The sequence below is a fragment of the Barbus barbus genome (assembly GCF_936440315.1).
Source record: "Barbus barbus genome assembly, chromosome: 9".
NCBI classification, from domain to species: domain Eukaryota; kingdom Metazoa; phylum Chordata; class Actinopteri; order Cypriniformes; family Cyprinidae; genus Barbus; species Barbus barbus.
The window spans coordinates 22,475,523-22,503,278 of NC_136737.1; the positions used below are offsets into that span (position 1 = coordinate 22,475,523).

Here is a 27,756-nt window from a genome sequence, read left to right on the forward strand (position 1 = left end):
ATATGTTGGCCCAAGGCAGATGAAATTGAAACATCGCCACACGGATGACAATAAATGGCATTGTGTGAAGGGATAATGATAACAGTAACATAAACTGTAATAAAATGTTCAACTCGCATAATATTGCATGCATACGACAGTTAGCGGAAATGAGAAATTGCGGGTTTATACAGTTTTAAATATGAATATTTTTCTCACAAAAATGCATCAATTCGCTTCAGAAGGCCTTTATTAACCCCCCAGAGCCATGTGGAACACTTTTTATGATGGATGGATGCACTTTATTGAAATTCTATTGGACTATTGAAAATCAACACCCATGCACTGCCATTATAAAGCTTGGAAGAGCCATTTTTTAATTTTTTAACTTCGTCTGAAAGAAGAAAGTCATATACACCTAGGATGGCTTTTCATTTTTGGGTGAACTTTCCCTTTAAGGGGTGTCAAATCCGGGTGTATTAGAAAGGTTGGTTTATATTTTAAACTGGGAAGTTAGAGTTAGTTATGAGTTCTGAGTTATGAGTTAATTAGTTATGAGTTCTGAAACTTGCAGTGTGTATTTATTGTAGAGTAACCTCCTAAAATATAAATCCAAATATTGATTCTCCATTTTATGAACCCTTTAAAAATTCTTTATTGGCATTGATGGTTCCATGAAGGACCTTTAAAATCCATTGAATCGTTCCATTCCACAAAAGGTATTTTATGGTGGAAAAAATATTTTTAGATTAAAAAAACAATTGTTATTCACGTTTCACTTTGCGTACTTTCTAATTGAATCAAAACCGTGCTGAGAGGGAAGTATGATGTTGGACTTGCTGCTCACCGAAGGTGTGACTGCAAAACAAACTTGTTCAATTTCAGAATTGTTTTGAAGATTAACGGATATCACTCTTCTCTTCGTATCCAAAGAAGGTTGAAAGCTTTTTGACTTGAAGAACTGATCGTTATCATAGAGGACAAACCCAACACCTTTATTAAATTCTACAGAAAAAGTGAGATATCATTCGAAAGAGATCATTTCATGTGGAAGAATTACAAAGTACAAGAAGAGGAGAAGTATAGTTATAAAGCAGAGTTTGAATCTGGTTTTACCTTTATTGAATGTGACATATCTTTGGAAATCTCAACATCTGTTGTATACAGTTTTATTCTGTCAGGTAAAAAGGTATGATTCTGCCCTGGAAAAATGAAGATGAATGAAGAAAAATATAGTAAAAACAGTAATATTGTAGATGTTTTCTATTTTAAAATGTAATTCAATCCTTGATGCAAAGCTGAATCCTCAGCATTATTACTCCAGTCTTTAGTGTCACATGATCCTTCAGAAATCATTCTAACATGCTGATTTGCTGCTCAAGAAACATCAATGTCATCAATGTTGAAACTATTGTGCTGCTTAATATTTTTGTGAAAAGATCAAACACTTGCTTTTAAAAGAGGTTAATTGCACTTGTTTTATTGGGGTTTCTCCCTTCAGTGACTGCACTGCCATATTCGGTTGCACTAACAATGGATTTGGTTTCTCACGCAGAGAGAGTGTCTGTAGAGTCTGTGCTAGTCTGAACAAACACAATCCGAAGTCAGACAAAAATAGTGCTTATGAATTTTGATTAATATACTGTTAGATGGTACTGTATGTCAGTGGCAAAGCAGCGAGTGTGAAATATGTTGTTACGTAGAAATTGCTTCATGGTCGACAGAAGAGAACTTCTCGTGACTTGTGCTCAGGAGCTGACTGCTGATACTGCAATATCCTGCACAACAAAGAAGAAAATGTTTCTCAAGACAACTGTGGACGGTATTTAGTATTACATGACGTTAGTGTCCCATGCTATACCTGGATTAGTCAAATTAGTATATCTGTCTATTTCATGGGAAGTCTGAAAGATTTGACACTGACTTGTTTACACTGCATATGGAAATGACAACATGCAAATTATGAAAAAAAAACATTTGGATATACAAGTTGTGCAAACAGAGTGAAGAGAGAATGAAAAGTAAACAATGACTTACTATATTTTCAAACTAATCATTTGCATTTGAAAGTTAACAAATTCAGCAATTACTATTTACTCAGAGGGCATATTAGTGTTGTTTGGAGATATGATATGATAACGCACCTATGATAATGACTACTTTATATGCATTCCTCCAAGGTGAATAACCTTATGTGGACAAGTGTTTTACCCAACCTTAACACTCTTTAGCACCTGTGGAGAATTTTGTTGAGACAAGTTGAGCAAAACTTCCTATTATTGAGAGAAGAGAAACGGTAATTCGATTCCTCTGTATGTCTGCACATATGGTCGCATTGACAAATAAAAAAAACCTTGAACCTTGATTAAAGATCAGGGTGTTATATATTACATATTTGTTGAATGTAATCAAGGGTGTACTCATTTTTGCAACTGTTCTTTTAAACCAAATTGACTAATTGACATTGTACAGTTATTACGACAACTTTTTATGCTTTAAGTATATGTTTAATGCATTTTAATTGTTCCAGCTTTTCATTAATTGTAATAGTGATCATTAAGAAAGTACTAATAATGTGAAGTGACATTCAGCCAAGTATGGTGACCCATACTCGGAATTCGTGCTCTGCATTTAACCCATCCAACGTGCACACACACAGCAATGAACACACACACACCGTGAACACACACCCGGAGCAGTGGGCAGCCATTTTATGCTGCAGCGCCCGGGGAGCAGTTGGGGGTTCGGTGCCTTGCTCAAGGGCACCTCAGTCGTGGTATTGAGGGTGGAGGGAGCGCTGGACATTCACTCCCCCCACCTACAATTCCTGCCGGCCGGAGACTCGAACCCGCAACCTTTGGATCACGAGTCCAACTCTCTAACCATTAGGCCACGACTTCCCCACATAATACACCTTAAACAATTGTGACCTTGGACCACAAAACCAGTCATAAGTCGCACCGGTTTTCTTTTATGCCAAAAATCATTTTGATATTTAGTAAAGATCATGTTCCATGAAGATCGTTTGTAAATGTCCTACCATAAATATATCAAAACGTCATTTTTGATTAGTAATATGCATTGCTAAGAACTTCATTTGGACAGCTTTAAAGGTGATTTTCTCAATATTTAGATTTTTTTGCACCCTCAGATTCATTATTGTCCTATCATAACAATCCATACATCAATGGAAATCTTATTTATTCAGCTTTCATGATATAAATCTCAATTTCCAAAAATGTACCCTTATGACTGGTTTTGTGGCCCAGGGTCACAATTCATTTATGGCTATGCAGATGGTGAGAATATACGCATATTCTGATTCTGATTCTGATTCTGATTCTGATATATAAATTAAGTCACTGTGTTTAAAGTGCCTCTATTATGGGTTATGAAAGGTTCATATTTTGGTTTTGGGAGTCCCCAACAACAGGCTTGAATGCATGCAAGGTCAAAAAAACACAAATTTGCATTTTAATTCAGAGCAATGCGAAGATCAAGTTTCCTCAGGTCTGCGCGCGCAACAAGAGGGCGGGCAATATGCTAATGTTTCATGTTGATGTCAACATGAAATGGCTTGGGATTTGTTTTAAAAACGACTCGTTTCAATGATTCAGAGTCGACTGTTTCTTTTGAGAGACAATAACTTCATACACGGTGCACTTTCAGATTTAAAACTTTGCAGGATGTTTTCATTCACTTAGAGCTGTGTTACACACTGCATGAAAGGTCATTTTCAAAAATCCATAATAGGGGCACTTTAAGGTACTGGGCAGTAACTGATTACATGTAATCTGGATTACATAATCAGATTACAGAAATTAAGTATTTGTAATTAGATTACATTATACTTTAAAAAGCTTGTCATCAGATTATACTTTTCTATTACAAAAAAGAAAATGGATGAAAAAAGGGGAAAATAATGACAAATAAATTTGAATGCTAATATCTGATTAAGGCTTATTAAGTACCGTAGTTTGTGCAGTTTGTTGGTCAGAGAGCAAGGCGCTGGTTATTTTAGCTGCATTTGTAATGTTGTGGGGTGTTAGCTGTTCTTGTATGGATGTGAGGATTTGGGTACTGGAAGCTAAGTTCTGTTTTTGTTGCAGAGTAGCTCCAGAAACCTTGATTTAAAAAATAAATAAAAATCTGTTATGAAATATTTCTGTATTCATCTGAGGACAATTTGTTTTATAGTTTTATATGACAATCATTATGCATAGATTACATGCCCATTCATTAATGGTGTCCAGGGTCAAACTACAATTTAGAAAGTTTGGAGGAAGGAATAAGCGTGTAGTTATATCACAGAGAGATGAAGCCTGGTGCAAAAATAATCATAAATTCATACTTTGAGTTCATATTGTAATTAAAAAGCCGGAAGTAGAGAGACCATTTGAGAGTACAAGAGTACCATTTGTTGTTTCTGTTGGACATAGCTCTACGGAGGAAGCAAACCGGCCTAAGATAGTTTTTGGAAAGGTTCATTAGTTGCTGTGAAGGTTTTTTCAGTCACTGTGAAGGTTTTTTCAAGGCAGAAATTTGCTTTTAAAAAAGGAACAAGTCTGTAACCTTTTACAAGATTATTACATATCATGCAAAATATTCAATGGGTTTTACAAATGTTGCAGGTAGGTCCAGTCCAATCATCTGGGCAGATGCAGATCCCGTTTTGTATGATACCCTTGTTTTCACACACCAGAATCTGTATGGTCACTGTTGTGGGAAATGTTGTACTGATGATGTTGTTGTATGTGCTGTTGTTGGAATTATATTGACACCAAGTCTGCTCAAAAATGGCTGTTTACAGAGACAAAACATCAAACTGTGACTACTTGCCTTTAGTCTTGCTAAATCTGACCCAGCTTGCCAATTTTTATTTTAGCCAAAAACCGACTTAAACAGGAAAACACATGATCCATTGTTGATCCATGGTTTAATTTCAATGATATGAGTGACAGTGATCGGCGACAGGTTGTAGGCAACATATAGCTTTTTGCAAATGCTGAGCAACTTTTGGGAGTAACAACCAATAGGAGTGAAGACTGTCAGTGGAGCTCATGTCACGGTCTCATCTGCAAGCAAGACAGGTCAGAGAATGTATGGTTTTGTTTGTAAACACATAAATGGATATGATAAATTAGGAAAGTGTTGGCAGTCTCAGTAAATTTGATTCATATGTAAATAGTTATGCTTGACCAGTTAAATACTGCTGCAGTTCATAGAGTTTATTATGCATAATGTTAATTATTAGAAACAAGGAGACTGATAATTTTTCAAATTTATTTTATTTTATTATTGTTATTATGAGTGAGTTTATTGAAGCAATAAGTCCCAAGATGATTATAATGAATTTATAACAACAACAAAAAAGCATTGTTATGCTAAAATAAAGATTGGAACTGTTCTCACGTGCTGTGTTATTTATTTACTTTTTAACATAATATGATATTTCCTCACATATATGCTTATCTCTCAGTGGAGTACTGTTTTATAGTTTAACACGTTGGTGCTATGTGTATATATGTATATGTATACAATCATGAGAAACAATAACCTGACCATTTTTAAATAATAATTACAAGTTATTGTTTAAAATATACGCATTAGTATTTATAATTAATATACTGAAAAGTTTATTAAAATTATGTTTTTTTTTTTATCTTGTTAATTGTTTATTGAAGTACATTTTTCAAGAATAAACTATTTTCTGCTTCAAAATTTATAAAAGTGTGCTACACTTTGTATTTGTTTGAGAAAGTCACTAGCAGTTTCTGAGTGAACATTGTTTCAAAATAAATTGTGCACCAAATTTTACACCTTACCTGAGGTAAAGATTAAGAGTAGCAGAAAGTAGTCCATTTCACATGTATTTGATATGATATTTATAAAATGAACTCTTGCTGCTGTCTGGTTTATAAAGCAGAGGCAGGGCTGGATCATTGCTGGAGTACGAAGTTCATCAGTCGGCCAAACATTTACATTCAAATTAACGTTAATGAGAAGCTAAACAGACAACAGCACTACACAGTATAGCATTCACAAAGCACATCTGGGGTTTGACTAAATAATGTGAAGATGGGATGAAAAAGCACTGTTGCTATTATATGTTATGTTTCCGTTGTCTATATTCTCTAGTTGTATATCAGCATTTTAAAGACAACATTCAACTGGAGACTATTCAAAAGTTGTATGAATCTAAAAAGGTTGAATTAAATATTGCCTATTTCTCAGGTGTTCACATTTATTTTTTCCAACTCCTGCATATCTTACCATCAGGATAGATGTTTATTTTTTTTAACTGCTGTTTACTTTACAGCTGCAATTCAAGATTTGTAGGAGTCATGTGTGTTCATTGTCGTTTATATTGATATTATTTTCATCCTGTTCTATGTGAGTTCCTTGTTCCTGGTTTCCTACACTCTAAAAATGTTTTATTTACATGCAGCAACATATGCATATTTACCATATCATCCTGAAGAACCTTTTTATGCTGAAATGGCTCTTTGTTTTAGAGTTTAGGGTTCTTTATTCCTGCTTTTGTCTGTTTCTTTCTTCTGTTGAACACAAAAGAAGATATTTTGAAGAATGTTGGTAAATCAAACAGTTGCTGGTAGCCATTGGCTTCCATGAAAAAGAAAATACTATGGAAGTCGATGGCTACCAGCAGCTCTTTGGTTACCAACATTATTCAAGGTATCTAAGGTATCTAAGGTTTGGAACAAATGAGGGTGAGTAAATGAAGACTTAAAGTAGACTTAACTCTCTTCATTAAATCATAACAGATCACCTGGTTTGTTAAGATCTTGTCTATATTTGGGATTGGTTTCTCCTGTTACTTCTATGTTGTTCTCCTGTGCCTTTTTGTTTTCTTTTTAAAAATACTGTTAGATCTTAGATTAGAATAGATCTTGCCTTTTGTGGAACCTGCTGACAATGTGTTAATATACAGTATAACAAATTTTGCTTTAAACTGTAGTTATGTGTTGTTTCACATTGGCTGAACCTTGAAAGCAATAAAGAATAAATAAAACAAACCACACAGAGACAATACAGATAATATTTTTTATGACTAGAAAGAAAGTTTAAATCCATAATTTGTCCTAAAGCAAGTTAAATATGAATCAAAAGCTAAAGTAAAAGGTTAAAGGACTGTCTGCATTATAATATCTGAAATTTGCTATATACTTTACTTGTACATTATGAGTATGAGACTATGCATTTGATATTACATTGTATTAAAATAAATGTCACCAGACAAATGGCTATCACTAAAAAATACAGTAATTTAAATTAAAAGAAATCAATTAAATAATAATAAGAAAGAAAGAATTGACTATGATCTTGTCTGTTGTCCTCTGCTTTTTGTGTCCATTTTTAAGGCTCTCCCTTTGATTCGGTCTTAGAATCCAGTTTATTTCGAGATCTTGTCTTTAGAAAAGCCTGCAGTGTGAATAAAATGAAAATCTGTACACCCTTTGAAGGAGAGAAAATGTAGTGGTCAGTCACCAATCGATGCAAGATATACATACTGTATACATAATATCTTAAAACATCTGCTTGAATAAATCCAACAAAAAACTTTTCTTTTGTCAATAATAATAATAAATGTAATAACGCACCTGTGTCGTGTTGCAGAGACAGAAGACCACACTGAGAATGGTGTAAAGTGTTTTCTCATGAGTAATGAGCACAAAGTAACCAACGACCCAGGACAAACCGAGCACCACAGCCAGAGAGAAACTACTCAAAATCTTCTTCTTCATGGGAGTCGCTCGTGAGCTGAAGAATCAAAATGAACATTTAAACCACATAGAAAATAATAACTATTACGGAGTTGCATAAACCCGGAGCATTACTTCTCGGTTCGGTTGCGTACCTCTTGAGGTTGGGATTCGCACAGCAGATGGTTTGAGAGAAGTAGACAAGCAGAGATGTGTTAAAACACAACATGACTGCTAGAGGGAGCAAGAAACCCCACAACATCGGCCGCTTCGGATCAAACCTTCCCGCCTTGTCCAGAGACGCCAACCAACAACTAGAACAATAAAAAGAGTAACGTGAAATACAGGGGAATGCATAAGTACTGTTCTACATTACAGATGTTTTGTTACAGATAAAATGCCATGTTTTCATCTGTTGTATCCATATTATTTTAAACTTGAATGTGCAAGTCTTCCGGTGTCAAAAACAGTTTTTAAAGTGGGCTACTAAACAGTCTGTTATGGTGTTACACATCTGTTACATTCACAGGAAATAGCTTACTGAAGTGGTGAAATATAAGGTGGATAAAATGATAAAAGCAATTTCTCACTTACAACTCCTCTTGTCGATAACCTAAAGGGTCCCTAAAGCTGTAGGTGGTGGACAGCGAGATGCCGACAATAACAGCAGGCAGACCTAGACATATTATATGATTTATCAGAATGATTATTATAAATGAAATTATCATCCTCATGCTCATTTCTCATTTTTATTTTAGGATTAGGCTTTAATAACAATAAATGAATAACAGTAAAATGTCATCTTTAGCAAATCTCAAAAAGAATATCCATTTCCATACTGAAGTACATTATAATGTTGTGAAGCTTAAATTCACATATAGCATTTAAAATGATCATTTATTTACTGTGAATAGATTTTTAATATTAACAGACTTTAACATGACATCTGTATCAGTCTGTATCAGAATTTTACTCTTAAATATAAAATAGGTAATATCATATATTCTTTATTTACAAGTTATGCAGGATCAAACTGTCATGACTTTTAATATCAGTGTGTTTAAATGTACCCCAGCCGACGGTCATGGCGATGGTGCGGAAAGCTCGGGGCGGACCGTTGAGGCCGTTTCTAATGAGGAAAAACACATGAGCCGCATACAGGATGTTCCAGGCAAACGTGGACAGCAGGAAGTACTGCAGCATGGCTGTGATTGCCGTACAAGGACCCTGATCGATCTTCTCCTGCACATCTGAAGAAGGAATAACGTTCTGCTCTGAAACAGATGCCTTTGAGCTCTTGACCGGGTTGTTGATCCCAAAAATGAAGAGCAGGTAGTAGGTGGTCATGCACAAACAGATGTTCACCAAGAGCATGGTGGAGTTAGCTCCTCTCTGTTTCCTAAAAAAATTAAACAAGAGGATTAACCTTCAAATATTGTGCCTGGTCCACAAACCAGTTCTATGGATATATCATTAGTTTGCATGACATCACACAATAGAAATACATGATCTGCAAGAAATGTGCAATAATAATAATAATTGTGTATAGATATACTATATTCTATACTATTTTGTCCAAATAAAATGCAAATAAAACACTAAAAAAGTGAAATGATTATAAATGCAAAAGGTAAATTTAAGCATTACAACATTATATTGTATAGAATGAAAAATTTACATTCATTGATTTTGATTTTATCTTACAATATTGACAAAATGGGATTTTTATGCAGATATCACTTAAAATTGCTAGAATTATGCTCAAAAATATAAATAAAGTATGAAGAAATATATTTATTTCAATACATAATCTATGTAAACAAATTAGCATTTTTTTCTAAATACATTAACACATTGATGTTAATGTTTTAATATTTTTACTGGAAAATAAAACAAAAAATACTGGCTTATTTTCCTCAGTGTAGCATGATAATACTATGGTATTCTTTGAAGTAGACGGGAATATTGCAAGGTTCATTCAATAGTATAAAATCAAAGTATACTGTATAATGACATAGTATTATTTTACCATGCTACAGCACAGTAAAGGTTCATTTATTCTATCCAGTGTATCCAGTGCTTTTACCTGGTCTTAATTTGATAAACTGCGGTGAGGACCAAACCCACAATAGACAGACTGCATCCCACAATGCTGATCCAGTTTAAAGCCTCAGAATAAGTGTAGTCTGCTCTAAAGCTCTACAAGGAGAGAGAAATCTTTATAATAAATATGTTTAATTCACATAGATTCACCAAACATTAAAGTGCGCTGTGTATTTTTACTACCACATTATAAGCTAACATAACAAATGAAGTTAGCTTAGCATCATGCTAACAGCAGATTCTCTTGAAATCAGTTACGAGACGTGCCCTGTGCTCTTTACACAAGGAGCATTATTTACTGCATATATAAAACGTTTCTATAGGAAATTATGTTCCATGTCTCACTATGCAGCTCACTAGCTTTTAAAGCAGTTTATTTAAAAACATGTATGTGAAACTAACCACAAGAACTGCAAAGTTGGTGGTGTGGTTACATTTACATTGCACTCCACTGAGATCGTGTATTTTGACGCAACCCTCTGTTCTCCAGTCTCTATGAGCATAGTCCCAAAACACACATGCAAAGTCGTAAAAAGTCGAGCCGGATATATTCTGAAAACATAAAGACATAATAAACTAGTCAACATTTCATCAAAGTTGTCCTAAAACCAAAATGCATTCTTGTCTTAGGACAACTTTATTTTTTTTTGATCCACTTCAAATGTCTGACTACTGTATATCACATACATAGAGCTGTGGAAAGTCCTGAACATATGGGACTACAGGTAAAATACACACAAGGTAAACACATGTCCATCCTAAACAGAAAATAAATTAATTAAAAGTTATTTATTACTTTAGTTATTTATTCCTACATATATATTTTTTTAACTAAGTCTATATATGAAAACAAAAATGCAAAAAACTGCAACATATGAAAATAATAAAGTATTATACTACAGTAAAAATGTATTAAAATTAAATAGAAATACACTCAGCAATTTTAGCTAGTCAACTAAATATATTGTTTTATTCCTAATTTATTAAATACTTATTACATATTAATTTATTAAAATTATGATTTTAATTAAGTGTGTGTAGAATTGTTTTCATGATTATATATGAATTTATTGAAATATGCATATGCATATATATATATATATATATATATATATATATATATATATATATATATACATGAAGAGTTCAGATGCAAAAGCCTCTAAGTGCCATCCGAGATTTTATTCTGAAATGAGCATTTTTATCAGGCTCTTATGTGTGGGTTCAATAATTTCACTTTAATGGCAATGTTTATGTCCTTTTCTATGCAATTAAAGTGAAATAGCTAAACATAAATACAGGAGCCTGATAGTCTGAACTCTTCATATATATATATATATATATATATACATACATACACACACACACATACATACATATATAATATAAAAATTAAATATAAAAATACAAAAAAAAAATATATATATATCTGGTTTGGGGCAAGTTACTGCAAAAGAGCAGGATAATATAACAACTGGTCATACCTGATCCTCATCACCTTGACATGGTTTATTTTGTCATAACAACTGATTGTACTTTAAGTCGTATGTAGGCGTTTTATTTACTAATAACACAAGTGATTCAGAAGCTGCTATATTTAATCATTATGAGTTTACAATCCTTTACCTCGGGCCTAATGGTGAACTCCACGTTATCAAGCAAGCTTTTGTCTGTGAGGCTGGCAGACACCACCCTTCTCTTGGTATCGAGTTCACTTTTAAATTGTTTTGAGCTGAAAAACTGATCATTTTCATAAAGCACCACTCCAATCCTGAGATTTCTGTTCCCTATGGGAAAAGAGAGGGAAAATCATTTTCAAAAGTATGACTTTTAATTGCATTCCTCAAAATGAGAACAGAGACATAAATGGTACCCCAGTCTTTCTGGGAATCATTCTGCAGTTTGACATTTAACTGGAGATCAGTGGGATGTTCTGAAATAGATCCATTGTTAGCAGCATCTGCAAACAAACGATTCTTTCAGGAGACTAGTTTGACAGTCGTAGTGAAATGCAGTTTAGTTTAGCTTAAGATTTAGAAATGTCTTTCTTACAGTGGCTGAGAGAGCTCAAATGAAAAAAAAAAAAAATAAATAAATAAATAAAAAATAAACATGCAAACAGAAAAAACACCTGCAAATTAAGAAAACATCGTCATCAATTTGACAGCAAGCAATCTGCAAATGCTCGACCAAATAAAGAAACTCGCTGCAAATACTCACAACACAAACAAAAACGCGCTGCAAATACTTACAACACAAACAAAAACAGAAACGCGCTGCAAATACTCACAACACAAACAAAAACAGGAACACGCTGCAAATACTCACAACACAAACAAAAACAGGAACGCTCCGCAAATTGGCACAGACTATATCGGAAATGTTTAAGGGAACAGCAAACGTGACGAACATGGCTGGGACATATCTATCAATGTTTGCTCTAAAAGGTGAGATTTTTGTTTATTTTAACATGCTGATCATACAATTCATTAGATATTTTTTGGACATTATTAACCTAAATAAGCTGAAAAAATAGACAGTTACTCTCTGTAACTGTGAAAGGTTATATAAGCGGGGTTAACTTTTACAACTTCCCTTACAAAAATTAACCATAGCCTATGCATTAAAATTAATTAGTTCACTAGATCCTTCTAGTCTGAATAACTTCCATCCCATTTCTGTTTAACCATCTATCTCAAAGGTTTTTGAAATAAATGTGTTTGACCAACTGCGGTTCTTTCTAAATCTTAAATGTATTTCTGAAATTTTTCAATCTGGTTTCAAATCTGCTCATAGTACTGGAACGGCCCTTCTCAGAGTGTTAAACAACATCCTTTTAGTTACCGACTTTTTTTATTTATTTATCAGCAGCATTTGATACTGTGGACCACTCTATTCTGATATCTAGATTAGAGTCAGACATGGGCCTAAAATAGGGTGACCACCCGTCCCGCATTTTGCGGGACAGTCCCGAAATTGGGAGCTTTGTCCCGCATCCTGCAAGACGTAAGGTGCGTCCCGCATTTCAATTATGTATTCTGTATGGTTTTTTTTTTCATCCCAGAAACTGAAATACCAAAATAAGAAATACATTACAAACTGACTAGCATTTAAAACCCCATTTGCGCAGTCGTCATGTTCTAGCTAAGAAAATAACCAACCCACGCAGTCGTAGACAGGGAGTTTTCCGCAGATGACAACTGTGTGGACGGCACAAAGGATGTGCGGACCTCATCAAGGGCTCGAGCACCACCGACGGAAATGGTGGAGTGCACACGGAAAAACACGATATTCTCCTTTCATTGAAAAAAACAAACAAAAAAAAAAAACAGTTGCAGCTTTCAGACACGACTTTCTTCTCATTTTAATAGTTCATTTGAGGCGGTTTCTATGGCGTTATTTTAATGACAAGTGTCCAGAGCGCATTATTGTAATGCGAGAATGCAACAAATGTCTCTGTTTGCAGGATTCTCTTCACTCTCACACAAAACAGATGCGCGCTCTCTCTCGATCAGACATTAGGGCTACGTGTGCAAGCTCAAAACTTATACTCTCTCCTGGATTTAATGTTGCCAGAAGCGCAACCTGGAGTGTGGGCAATGGGCATCCATCGGCAGAAACATAAATCGGCGCACAAGACAACGGATGTAATGTAAATCAGTATTTAAATAACATAACAGTAGTAAATGTATCTGTCTCACACGTGTCCCGCATTGTCCCGCAAAATCACATCTACTGTCCCGCAACAGATCTATTGCCAGGTGGTCACCCTAGCCTAAAAGGTATGGTCCTTAAGTGGTTTCAGTCATTTTTTTCTGACAATTTTTTTTTTTTTTTTTTTTTTGTCAAATTAGGTAACTTCTTTTCCGCTGTTGCTCATCTCACCTGTGGCCTCCCTCAAGGCTCGATACTGGCACCCTCCCTTTTTTCCCTGTACATGCTTCCTCTGGGTTCCATTCTAAGAAGGAATGAGGTGTCTTTTCATTTTTATGCTGACAATACCCAGATTTATTTACCTATTAAGACAAATTATCCTTCAGCACTTAGTACTTTACTAAGGTGCCTAGACGAGGTCAAAATCTGGCTTTTTTAAAAACTAAATATTTTAATGTTAACTGAAGATAAAACAGAGGTGACTGTTTTCAGTCCTACTCATTCTCAGGCTACCAGTCTAGATCTGGGCATCTTATAAGCCTTCAGATCTTCTCTGCCGATTGAGATTAGAGTGGCACCTTCATTATCCATTTTCAAGTCACTTTTAAAGACGCACTTGTTCGATCTAGGTGGACCAGCCTGGGGTCCCCACAAGGGGAAAAAATTATTACAAACAGTAAATGATGTTTATCTGAAAGTGTAACATTGCAAACAGGTTTTCTCATTACATTGTATTATGGTCTTGATTATTACTTTGACTTCAGAATGTTTATCTGTCATTCCTTTTGGTCTTTAAATTCAAATGTTTTATTATTTCTGTTTTATGTGTTTAAGGTTCGATTTTTATGTACAGCACTTTGGTCAGTCGTGTGGCTGTTTTTAAATGTGCTTTATAAATAAATGAACTTGAACTAAATAATTAATAAATACATTTATTATTAAAAAAATTAATAAAAAAATGGTTACTATAGTTAAACCATGGTAACCATGCATAAATTAACCATGGATTTACTACACTAACCATAGTGTGGCATTTTACCACTGTGGTTATACAAATGGTAATCAATACGCCACAAAAACATTGTGTTGAGGTCATTTTGTCATCTGTGCTACTTACGTGTGCTCCTGTATTTGGTTGTGTTGTGAGTATTTGCAGTGCATTTCTTTGGTTGTGTTGTGAGTATTTGCAGCACATGTGCTGTCAAATTGATGAAGAAGTTTTCTAAATTTGCTGGTGCTTTTTCTATTTGCAATGTGTTTTCTGAAGTTGCAGCACGTTGAGCTCTCTCAGCCACTGTACTTTGTGATATCAACACAGATGTATAATAATTACACTTGAAGCTTTGTGAGGTTTTGACACTGACCTGTTACAGCGTGGAATTGCGCTTGTGGGGTCCACTTGGACAACCTGATGCTTTGCACCACTAGGTTTGGTTGCACCAGCACACTAGAGTTAATATTACCCATGTTCAAAGCAAAACCCTCCAAAGTCTTTGTGAGACTACAGAAATAATACACATGCAAAGGTTAAACACATATGCATCCTAACAATGATAATAATAACAATAAAAGCAATAATAATAATAATAATAATAACAAATCTTCAGTATTTTTAATGTTTTACACATATGGTACCTACAAGACTGGTACCTATTTTTTCCAAAGTTTAGTTGAGTGATTAATATATATATAATATATATATAAATGTAAATGTGGGACAAATAAATAAATAATGTACTTAGTAATTTTTTCTAACTTTTTTAGTGTAATAATATTTTGTTCCATTGTATATTTTGCTTCTGCTGTATCCAAATCTTTGTTGAGTAATTTAATTTAAAATTAAATGTTAGAAAAAAATAAATAAATTAAGTTAAAATATAGCTGCAAGCAGCAATTACGGGACCAAGCACTCCAGCGGCAAAATGAGGAGCTAAGTATAGCATGGAGCATTAGACCAAATGCAACGAGTGCTAAAGGCAATTTTAAGATGATTTCAATTGAAATGGCTGAAAAATCATAAATACAACCTCTAGTAATATAATTAAATTGCTGATCAGTTTTGACTGACAGGTGGCACTGCAATCAAATCATTTTGGTGCTCATACAAAGTTTCCTAAGAGTACACCAATGCATTCGTAAGATTGGCAATTTCATGTTTTGTTCAATTATAGTGCCACCAAGAGGCACAATCCCACAAATTGTTTGATGTGTCATTAGAGTGTGTCCATACATGTGTGTGTCAAATTTGGTGAAAATATCTCATTTTGTTTTGGAGTTATAGACGTATTTGTATATGAGTAGATGAAAAATGACTGACTGCTGATTTTGTTTGCATTTTTGTGCCACTTAATAAAAAAATTGTATTGCCACAAAATTTTGGCAATTGGGCATTAGTGTATAGCCGGGATGCTATGTCTCCGAATTTCCTACGGTGGTTTCGTGTCAATCGGAGTAATGGTTTCTTAGATATTGGCAAATGTTTTTTAAGTGCTAAAATGCAACATTGCACAAACCACAAGCCAAAAACTGGCAAGTTTGGTATCGCTGGACTCGACAAGGATTTAGGAGTCTAAAAAAGTAACTTTTAATTTGCTGTGAAAATAAGTCAACCCCACTCAAAGTTATAAGCATGTGAATATTTGACTTTACCACTAGGTGGCGCTGGCTCGAAACTTCTCAGACTCTTTCAGAGCATCATGCTGATGACCCATACCGAGTTTCGTAACGATACATCAATGCGTTTGTAAAATATAGCATTTTACTACAAAATTCAACATGGCCGACGCCCAAAATGGCTTACATGGGAAAACTGGGATATGGTTCGACTCGGCATGATGCACCGAATCTAAAGAGAGTTTTGTGATTTTTGGCCAAACCATTCACAAGTTATAAGCAAAAATATGCATTTTTCATATCTCTTGACCACTAGGAGGCACAGCGCCGAAACACCTCAGGTCATGCTTGTTATAACACACCAAGATACACATACGCCAAACCCTTGTGGAGATATAGCATCAGATCCATTTTTGCGTGCTTTTCGGCGAATTCGTTAGTGTTTTTTTTTTTTCGAGAACGCTTGGACGAATCGACTTGAATTCCATAACTTTTATTTTAGCGCTCCTCCTCTCTGTCTCTCACTCATAGAAACCTAACGGTCAGAGAGGTGTGTTTAAGGATATTCTGCCCAAGCTGTAAAACTGACGTCATCAAAAAAGGAACGCTATTCCAGAGTGGAAGTGAATATTCAGATTTTGATTAAAGATTACCAAATCAACCTATTTTTTTCAGCGGATTTACTTGCACAGATTAATTGTTAACATCAAGACTAGCAATTTGTGATAGAAAAGTAAATAAAGTATATTTTGATTTCATGCCGACTTTAAGGTTGGGGTTGGGTTAGGAGATAAAAATCATTTGGTCAGTGTTACGTGCTATGCGCATAGATGTGTGTGCTTGTTTTCTTTCTCGTCCCTCCCTCTTTTGCTATTGCTCTGCTACTTGCTCTTAGGTTCCTGATTGGACGTGTCGCCTGCTGATCATCGGTGTGACGTCGTCCTCTTCGTCCAATCTGCATTCGCCCTGCTGGTTTAAAGGTCCTCCCGCGAACTTGGGAAGGAAGCTTGTTTGTGCTTGATTGGTGTGCTGTGCATCTATGTATGTTTTGTTTGCTGAAATGAAGTTTGTTGTATCTTATTCTTTGATGTGATGTGTTTAACACTTAGTTGGCTGTGTGTTTTATTTATGGTTCGTTTTCTCCTTGATTAGGGAAAAGAGAACAGGTAAGCATATCACGTGATATACACTTTGCATGTAGTAATGATGAGTGTTTAGATCATAGACTGTAAAAAAAGATGGACGATGCGTGTCTGCTTTCTTCCATTATAGAAAAGTGAAGCGAATACATCTCAGTATGGCTGCTGCTATTGTGAGTAAATGACGTCATTTGGAGCCCGAGTCTGCGCAGTAGAGATTCGTTTGGAGCCCGAGTCTGAGCAGTAGAGATTCGTTTGGAGCCCGAGTCTGCGCAGTAGAGTCATGAGGCGGAGCCGCAGAAACAAACTCCCGCCCCGTTTTATAGCATCAAATTACTAGCTAAAATCAAACTTACCACAAAAACGAACAATTGAACATATATCAGCGTGATAACAACTACCTTAAATGACCAAAATCATATTTTGGAAAATTGTATTGGAAGTGTAATTAATTTTTTTGTTATGACTTATGTCCCATTCGTTTACATGGAGAGGGCGGGGTTTATGACCTGTACTGCAGCCAGCCACCAGGGGGCGATCAAAGAGCCCGCAGCTTCACTTTCCAGTACGAGTGAGACACACCCGGTTTAGATACATTAGGGAAGTGGTGTGCGCCATCCTTGTACTTTGGTTATTATTGGTGAGAATAGGAAATTTAGAGCATCGATACACTGAAGCTTTCGGTTTCTTTTTTACATTTTTCTTTTGTTAGTTAGGTTAGGGGATTTTGGGAGCTTTATGGGAATTTAGTTTTATTTTTGTTTTTTGATTTGGGCGCCACTCAAGTTCCTTTTCCCTATGTTAGTGGTAAACTTGTTTTGGTAATTTATTTTTTCTCTCTCTATACAGTATTTATACTCATTCCAGCAGTTGTAAATAGTGCATCCCATTCATATTCTTGTTGCTTCGGCTTTATGAAATAAACTATTCGCAATCAAGCTTTATCCTTGTTTATGTTCATTTCTCTGCCTGTTTCAATCAACCCAGGAATAATAATTTTTTTCTAAGTGTTGCGAACTAACTCTAGACTTAAGTTCGTAACAGTCAGTATAAAAGTAATAGAAGTCTATGGAAAGACTTCTTCCCCACAATTCACTGAAATAAACGTGTGTGTGTGTGTGTGTGTGTGTGTGTGCGCGCAAAAATAAATTAATTTTACCATGGTAACTGTTGTTTCAATTTTTTTCCGTTTTGTTTCTGTTGTAGCCAAATCTGTAGTATACAGTTGGGTATATATATATTTGGACACTGACACAATTTTCATATTTTTGGCTCTGTATGCCACCAGAATAGCATTAAAATTAAACAAGGGGCTCAAATGGGTTGGGGTTTTCATGTGGATACCCTCAAATTAAAGATCAGAGTGTGCACTTTTAGCCCATACTCATTATATAATACTTGAATATGTTTTGGTCAGCAGCTAAAATAATAAACTTTGTGCCTGTGTCCAAATATATATGGATTTACATATATATAGATGATAAATTTGATATTCTAATTTCATTTCATTTGCCATTATAATTACATTTATATATAATGCGTTACACAGAAATGTGTGGTTTTGTTATTATAAGACATTCATAGTGTGTTGTGTTTGTGTGGGACAGGTATGTGTAGAGTGTAAATACCTCTCAAAAGCATTGTAAGTGTCTTCAGAGTATTGGTCTTTATCAGTGTACATGAGCTGACTGATGGTGGACACCGCTGACTCTGCAACTGCCTGCATAAAAGATATATTATTAATATTAAAATATTATAATATTTCTACATAATGAGTTCGGTCTAGTCACACTCTCATACAAACATGCTAACATATTTTAATGTTTCTACATTCTTACCTCATTTAACGTGGTAGCAGACAGCAGGTTAGTGACAATCGCAGCAGCTGAGGTGATGCTCTGGGACGTCAGCTGCTTGGGATTGGATGTGAGCATTTGGACAATGGAGGAAATATACATATTCTCTTCCAGAGTCCCCTAAACAAAACAATCAAAGACAAAAACCATTGTGCCAATCTGTTATCTAATCAAAAGCACTTTAAAATACACTCAAAATGCCAGAGTTCAAACCATTGAATACACAATGACTACAGTAAGAACATTAAATATATATATATATATATATATATTATTATTATTATTATTTTTTTTTTTTTGGCATAAACAATGTGTTTGCCAACAGTAATTAAACTCTTAAGTTGCCATGAACGTAAAATATGAATATATAAATAGTCATGTTTTATACAAGAAATATATAAAATGGGTGGCAACTTTAACATTAAAAATGGATAATATAATATAATATAATAATTAACAGTGCTAAATCCAAAAATGAAAATGTAATAAAAACTCATTTAGTATAAAAAACTAATGACACTAAAATAACACTCGCATTAATATTTGTCATTGAAAATAAATGTGAATTTGTTAAAATTGTCAACCGTTGCCCCTATTAAATTTCAAAGATGTAAATACAGACGTTGACTTTGCTTTCGAACACCTCCAGGTTTAAGGCACAGTCCAGAAGTGTAAGTCCACCAAATGAATGGGAAGGTGTTGAATTCAAACATCGAGCTGAGGCCATAGGAATACCAGCTACAGAAGATATAAAAGACATAGAAGACTGCTAATTTACAAAATACAAACCAAAAAAAAATTACATACCCAAACTCAAATAGTTGCAGATTAGCATATTTTGATACTTCTGCAGACCTGCCAACCTTGAAAAAAATATTTTGAGTACCATCAATGTTGGGGTTAAATATTTTTTATAGGTTAGTACGTAGGGTCTGCACTCAGTTTGTGATTCCTGTTATACAGCACTTTAGAGTAAACTGTAGGGACGCAGCCAATGGTTCAATAAATACCTCAGTTTTTAACCACAGTTTTTGGTTTGGTTCATCAAAATTCTTTTTTTGCAATTTTTAAATACTGTTTTAAATAAAACTCCAGTACACTTTAAATAAAACTCCACTACACTTCTGTAGACTGTATAAAACGTGGATTATCATATGTATACTTCAAATTTCTTTTGAGAGAAGTATTATTTTTATTGATTGGCCCATTACTTAGTGCTATAAACAAATGTAATGTCTGTTTCATATATATATATACACACACATGCATATCACACCTCTTATCACATAATGACACATAAATAAATAAATAAATATATTTATGTGTCATTGTGTGATAAGAGACCACATCAGATCAGGGCTGAAGTTATTTCTATATAACATTCGTCTAATGTTGTGGGGGAAATTGCAAAACACAGGGGGGAAAAAAACACTCTAATTGACTGAACTCCTCATTTTTTTCCTGTTGTTTGCTTTGAGCACCACTTGTGGATGGACGCATCACCAGGTTTTTGCATAATTTAGAGTGACAAGTCGTACCAACATACATTGAGGTCAAAATGCATACAGGTTGGCAGGTCTGCTTCTGACATAAATTAAATAACTGTACTGTAAATTACTGCTACATTATTTTTTTTTGTATAATTTATCAGGCTAAAGGATCTGAGATCTGAAGGCTAAGATCTGATCTTTTTTTTTTAGTCCCCCGCCCCCCCAGTTATGGATATCATGTTTTTGTATTTATGACTGTTTAATTTGTAATACTACATACCACTGGCTGTTCCTGGAGGGCAAAGCTGTGTTGAATAACTAATCTGACCGATCATAGTAAGTGGGAAGATCAAACCGTTGAGTGTTTCCTCTGGACAGGTATTGCCTGCAATTAAACTAATAAGTCATCCTCAGCAAAAACTTGAAATGGTCTTACTTATATTGCAGGCCAGAATTTAAGAGAACTCTTCTGAAATACGTACCTGTAGGTTGAGTTGTTGTTAAAAGTTGGTTAGGGCTGGTAGTTGATGTTGATGAAGTGGTTGTGGGTGACGTGGTGGTCATAGTACTTAATGTGGTGGTAGTAGGGGTGGTAGTAGAATGAGTAGTAGTGGTAATATGGGTGGACATGGATTGGGTATTAGTGGTCTGGATAGTAGTGATAATAGGGGTTGACGTGGACTGGGTAATAGTGGTAATAGGGGTGGGCATGGTCTGGGTAGTAGTGGTAATAGGGGCGTTAGTGACGAAAGCAAATGTGTAACCACCGTCAAATAAAAAGTTGTGTGATAAATTTGTAAATGCTGTTCAAGCAGAAGAAAATAATTCAGTTTAGGTGTGCACTATATTTTTTGGTACAATATGATTTTGTATATTGTTTTTTAAACCACTTTAAATAATGTGAACCCTGTCCTATTAGGCGCTTTCGCACCAAAGGAACCTTTTCATAGTTCATAGAATTATTGGCGGAAGTTCCCACTTTTAGTGCTAGGTTTTAGTGCTAGGAACTCTGTTTGAGGGAATTAACCCTGGGGTCCATTCGGAAGGGCTCATCCCTATGCCCTAATCCCTTCGATAGGTTTACCCTCTAGAGTGAGAGCTTTGAAGGGTTAAAGGGTGTAGGGGACCAAACAACTGTTTCTTGAAATGTCCTTCTGCATCATCATCCCGTGCCCATACGGAGGTGCTGTCATCATGGAAATAATCAGTACAAAGGATCATGGGGGCCTGAAGTGTCCATCAGTTGTACCCTAAGAAATCCTTCATTCTGAAGGGCCCTTTGAAGTGACCAGTTTTGAGCACTTCGTTTTCACTCCGAAGTGCCCTTCGGAGGACAATATATCCCGTTTGGAATGCACCGTTAATTAGCTCCTACTTCAGAGTAGGGTCTAAAACAATTCTGCAGAACTACTAGTGACGTAAGTGTACACTGATTGGCCAAATGCATACAAAACAAAGATGACTGCATTTTTTCACCATGTAAAAATATTTACTCCACGAACGTGGAAAACAGCGATAACGGCATTTACCTGTTGTCTGCAGCATTGTGTTCTTTTCTCAGCCTCAATGATATGTAACACTGAAAGTTGTCATAGGGAATTTAGTCAGGCTTCCATGCTCTTTTAATCGCGTAAATTGTGCATTTACATTCCATCTCCATTATAACGAAACCCACGACACACTAGTCCATTCACTGTTTGTTGATATTTGTAAATGGCATGAATAAAGACGTAGCTGTCAGTCGCTACAGAGTTCCTGCTGCCGGTGCGAATACAACCAGGAAACCAGCCCGAGGGAGAAATTTGTTCCCTAGGAACGACCCTGCTGTCTTGTTCCTAGAACTGAGTTCTTAGAACTATGCGATGCGAAAGCGCCTATTGACAGCTACACTCTGAAATGTAAAGATTCTTTATTGATGCATTGATGGTTCCATGAAGAACTTTTAACATCCATTGCATCATTTCCAACATCATTGCACAACAGGCACAAAAGTTATATATATATATATATATATATATATATACATACATACATACACATGGTCAGAATTGTTGGTACCCTTGGTAAATATGATCAAAGAAGGTTGTGAATATAAATGTGCATTGTTAATCCTTTTGATCTTTAATTTAAAATAATCACAAAACTCTAACCTTTCATTGGAGAATAAGAATTTAAAATGGAATAAATGAAATAAATGTTCTTTTCTCAAATACATGTTGGACACAATTACTGGTACCCCTAGAAATTATTTTGAGTAAAATATATCTGAAATATATTCATAATCACAATTTTGAGCACTCCAGGGTGATTATGAACATGAAATTATCCAGCCATGGCTTCCTGTTTCACAGAAATATAAATAGGAGGGAAAAAAAAAAAACGGCCAAATTCTAAATTAATCACCCACCACAATGAGAAAAACCAAAGGATATATTTATGATGTGCAGCAAAATATAATTGAGCTTCACAAATTAGAAAGTGGCTTTAAGAAAAGAGCTAAAGCAGTGAAAAATCCCATTTCCACCATCAGGGCAATAATTAAGAACAGAAAATGTTATGAAACTGCCTGGAAGAGGGTGTGTGTCTATATCGTCCTAATGCATGGTGAGAAGGAGACTTTGAGTGGCCAAAGACTCTTCAAGGATCACAGCTGGAGAATTGCATAAAAAGGTTGAGTTTGGGGGTCAGAAAACCGTGTCAAAAAAAAATTGTCAAACAGTACCTACATCACCACATATTGTTTGGGAGGGCTTCAAGATAAAACAAATCAAGAAAAGAAAATGCTTTCACAAAAAAAAAAAATCTCCAGCATATGCAGTTGTCAGACACGACTGGAACTTCAAATGGGGCTGGCTTATATGGTCAGGTGTAACAAAAAAAACAAAAACCTTTTTAGCAGCAAACACTCAAGATGGGTTTAGTGAACACAGGGATAAAAAGTACCCCATGTGTACAATGAAATATACTGCTGTATTTTTGATGTTGTGGGGCTATATTTCTCCTGGAGGTCCTAGACATCTTGTTTAGACACATGGCATCATGGATCCTATCAAATACCAACATATGAAAAATCTGAAAAATCAAAGTGACTGACTCTGTTAGAAATCTTATAATGGGCCATGTTTGGATCTTCCAACCGGACAATAATCCAAAAACAAACCTTAAAAACAACACAAAAATGGGTCACTGAGCACAAAACCAAGCTTCGGCTATGACCATTCCAGTCCTCTGACCTGACCCCTGTGGAAAATGAGTGGGGTGAACTGAAGAGGAGAAACACCGTCATGGGACTGGGAATCTGAAGGATCTGGAGTGATTCTGGATGAAGGAATGGTCTCTGATCTCTTGTAGGTGTTCTCTAACCTCATCGGGCATTATAGGAGAAAATTTAGAGCAGTTAAACTGGCAAATGGAGGTTTAAAAAAGTATTGAATAAAAGGGTGCCATTAATTGTGGCCAATGTGTATTAGAGAAAAACATTTATTTCATAATGATATTTCCCCCCATTTTAAACTATTATTATCCAATGAAAGGTTAGATTTTTGTCCATTTTTTAATTAATAGATCAAAAGCATTAACAATGCAGATTTATTTCCACAGCCGCCTTTGATCATATTTAGCAAGGGTACCAACAATTCTGACCACTTGTATGTGTATGTATACATATATATATATATACATAAATATATATATAGAAAGGGAGAAATTTGTTATATTCTTAAAATAAACCCTGCCCCACATTTATTTTCCTGAAATTTAATCTGTAACGTTACAATAATCCCTTACCTGAAAGAAATATGAGCAACAGCATGAAGCGATCCATCATCATCCCATTAATTATCCAGATCTGGTTGTCAAAAATGTCTGGTTATGACTTATGTAGGAGCATCTCAGATGTTGAGATTGACATGATATATTTGCATTTTTAAGGGGAAAAAAAAGCTACGGAGACAGTAATACGTAATGTTTTGCAAAAACCAAAAATAACAAGAAACATGTTGGGTTGGGCAGGTTGTATCATTTTCCTACTTGGCACACCTAATAAGTACACATATCTAAGCTTTATAACAAGTCTGTATTGTAATCTGTACTTGTGAAGGAAATATAGGCTATATTAAAAACCCATCCAGATAAAAAATTACTTTTAGAAGAAAAACACCCTCATCCTAAGAACGTCAGTCTGTGCATCTGGGGATGGCATGAGAGTGAGTAAATGAATTTTCATTTTCAAGTTCTATACTGGAGAACAGTTGTCACGGGCTGATGAGGCACAGGCTCAGGAAGACGAAGGTAGTCAAACAAAAGGTATTTTAATGAGAATATCCAAGAGGCAGACAATAAAACAAGCTTACATTGATGAGAACGGATGAATACAAAGGGAGAACTGAGGACTTATAAAGGATGGACCAAACACAGGAGATTAATGAGATAATTACAAACACAGGTGAACTGAATGACTAATTAAACAGAATGGGGAAAACTAGGTCACAGAGGAAAACAGAAAACCAGACATGTGACAGTTCGCCCCCTCCCGGCAAGGCGTGACCCCACGCCGTAATATACCAACTCACGAGGGAGGGTGGGCTCTGGAGGAGGATGTGGAGCAGGAGGGTGGCAGAAAAGAAAAGAGTCCAAAAATTAAGTCCATGGGGGAGTGGAGGGTGGGAGGAGCCAAGGGGAAGTCAGGAGCAGGAGGAGTCAGATGAAAATCCAGAGACCAGCCAAGAAGAGACCCCAGGGCGGAGTCGAGGGAGGGAGTAGCCAGGGTGGAGAAGGCCTAGACGACACCCTGGGGACGACTGACGGAGATGGAGCCGATGGAAGGGGAGCCCAGGATGGAGCCGAACAGATGGAGAGCCAGGGTGACATCAAGGACCCGGAGGGCCAAGGCGGAGTCCGTGGCACAGGCGACTGAGGCGGAGGCGGGGATCCGGAATGCGGCGGCGGAGCCGGAGTGACGGAGGACGAAGGTGACGCTGAAGGGAAGGAGGAGCCTGACCTGCGCTCCTCTGAACACATCATGCTGGTCACACCCAAGTTCAATTATAAAAAGTTTGGAGGCCGGTCGTTTGCCGTTCAGGGCCCAAAGCTGTGGAACGCACTTCCGGGACAGCTTCGAAGCATCACTGAGTTGTGTGTTTTTAAATCGCAGTTGAAGACACATCTTTTCAGACAAGCTTTTGATATGTAGCCACTGACTTGATTGTTGTTTTTATGTATATTTGTGCTTTTATTTATTGCTGTCTACTGTGTTTCTGGTTTTTATACTGGAAAGCGCCCTGGGCACCTTTCAGGTTGTTGTATGGCGCTATATAAATAACATTTGATTGATTGACAGAGCCAGAGGGGAGGAGTGACAAGGCGTAGCTGGAGGAATGGAGCCCAAAGGCGGAGGATGGTCGACGACTGACCAAGGCGGAGCCGGAGGGACGAGGCAGCCCGGCGGAGCTGGTGGGAGGACGGGCCACGGTGGAGACGAGGGAGCTATGAACCAAGGTGGAGCCGATGGTTCGGAGAGCCGAGATGGAGTCCAGGATTCGGAAGCTGGAGGTGGAGACAGGGGATCCTCACACCTTGGCAGAGCTGGAGGCTGGAAGTCCCGCGGTGATGGATCAGGGCGCCAGGCTGGCGCAGACTGAGGGTGAGCTGAGGGGCTGACAGGCACCAGCGGGACTTGGGCTGAGGAACTGACTGACTGGAGAGGAGGCGGGAGAGGGAGGCTAGGAGGGAACACGGAAGGACTTGAGCTGGATGGAACCAGCGGAGACACAGGAGATTCAGGGCTGGATGGAACCAGCGGAGACACAGGAGATTCAGGGCTGGACGGAACCAGCGGAGACACAGGAGATTCAGGGTTGGGTAATACCTATCCAAACCAGTCAATCAGATCCCATTCGAAGATGTCCTTAAGTTCCTCAGTATAATTGCCAGTGGCCAGTTGCAGCTCACCCTCAGGGTAGGCGGGGCTTCCCTCCAAGCCCTCGATCTCCACTAAGACTCCCTCGGGGACAGACGATTTTGCCGGCTCACGCACTTGGTCAGACCACTCCTGAGGCTTAGGCTCCGGGGTGACGATAGGCTCAGTCGCAGGTCTCGGATCTGGCTCATACGTTACAGCAGGCTCTGGCTCTCCGTCTGGAGTGGGCTCCAGCGAAATCTCCGTGCAGTAGGATGATGGCTGGCTGGTCACTGGTTTGGGAGTGGGGCTGGAGATGTCCTCATCAGCGGGGCAGACGGAGAAGTATAGTCCATTCTTCTCCAGCACCCACTCCACACATGCGGCAAAGTTGTTCCGAGGACCGCTCCCGGGGAGGCGTGCCTTAGACTAGCGATAAGGCTAGCAATGTAAAACACACAAAGCGGGCGGTCAGGATAGTGCGTTAGGCACGCCAATTCAACAAATTCCCTGGTGTAAATCTCTAGGGAGCGATCCCTCTGCTCCAGGCATAGCAGGGCAACGTTGGGATTATCCATGGTGACGGGGAGTGAGAAAAAAAAATACTGGAACCAAAAAAATGCTGCAAAAAAACTGTATGGGTCCGCTCTTCTGTCCCGGGCTGATGAGGCACAGGCTCAGGAAGAAGAAGGTAGTCAAACAAAAGGTATTTTAATGAGAATATCCAAGAGGCAGACAATAAAACAAGCTTACATTGATGAGAACGGACGAATACAAAGGGAGAACTGAGGACTTATAAAGGATGGACCAAACAGGAGATTAATGAGATAATTACAAACACAGGTGAACTGAATGACTAATTAAACAGAATGGGGAAAACTAGGTCACAGAGGAAAACAGAAAACCAGACATGTGACAACAGTATTTTGGGTGTTATATTAATAATAAAGAAAATACTGCTTTTTTCTTTGTATTTTAAGCCTTTCAATCTTTCAAATGTGCGTAGATGGGTAATGATATCATGTGAATAATTTGACATTTGTATACTCAACCTAAAATCTCTTTACATAGGAACAAATCTTTGTTTAATATTCTGGAGAGATTCAAAGCAGGTGCACACACGCGATTAATATCCCAATGCGACTATGCGTGCATGCACTCTACCATTGTGCCATTGTCAAACAAACTTATTTCAAGTCCAAATAAACACTGCATTGTGTAAAAGACTGGCATGTGTCACACGTTAAAAGATAAATTACTTTTTTTTTTCTCAACTTCATTTTGTTATTCAAAGCGAGCCTT

The 27,756-nt window shown here is 36.7% G+C and overlaps 1 protein-coding gene across 1 annotated transcript; it reads right to left on the reverse strand.

Annotated features, from left to right (window-relative positions):
- Window positions 1-1,727: 1,727 nt before the first annotated feature.
- LOC306875270 (adhesion G-protein coupled receptor G7-like) lies at window positions 1,728-21,269 on the reverse strand (the record flags this gene model as incomplete). The annotated part of the gene is made up of 13 exons (XM_079425743.1): window positions 1,728-1,757; window positions 7,602-7,761; window positions 7,859-8,017; window positions 8,298-8,379; window positions 8,774-9,102; window positions 9,790-9,902; window positions 11,433-11,593; window positions 11,680-11,766; window positions 14,825-14,961; window positions 18,841-18,932; window positions 19,051-19,188; window positions 19,691-19,806; window positions 21,041-21,269. 13 exons carry the CDS (start codon window positions 21,267-21,269, stop codon window positions 1,728-1,730), a joined length of 1,833 nt encoding a protein of 610 aa, XP_079281869.1.
- Window positions 21,270-27,756: the final 6,487 nt, after the last annotated feature.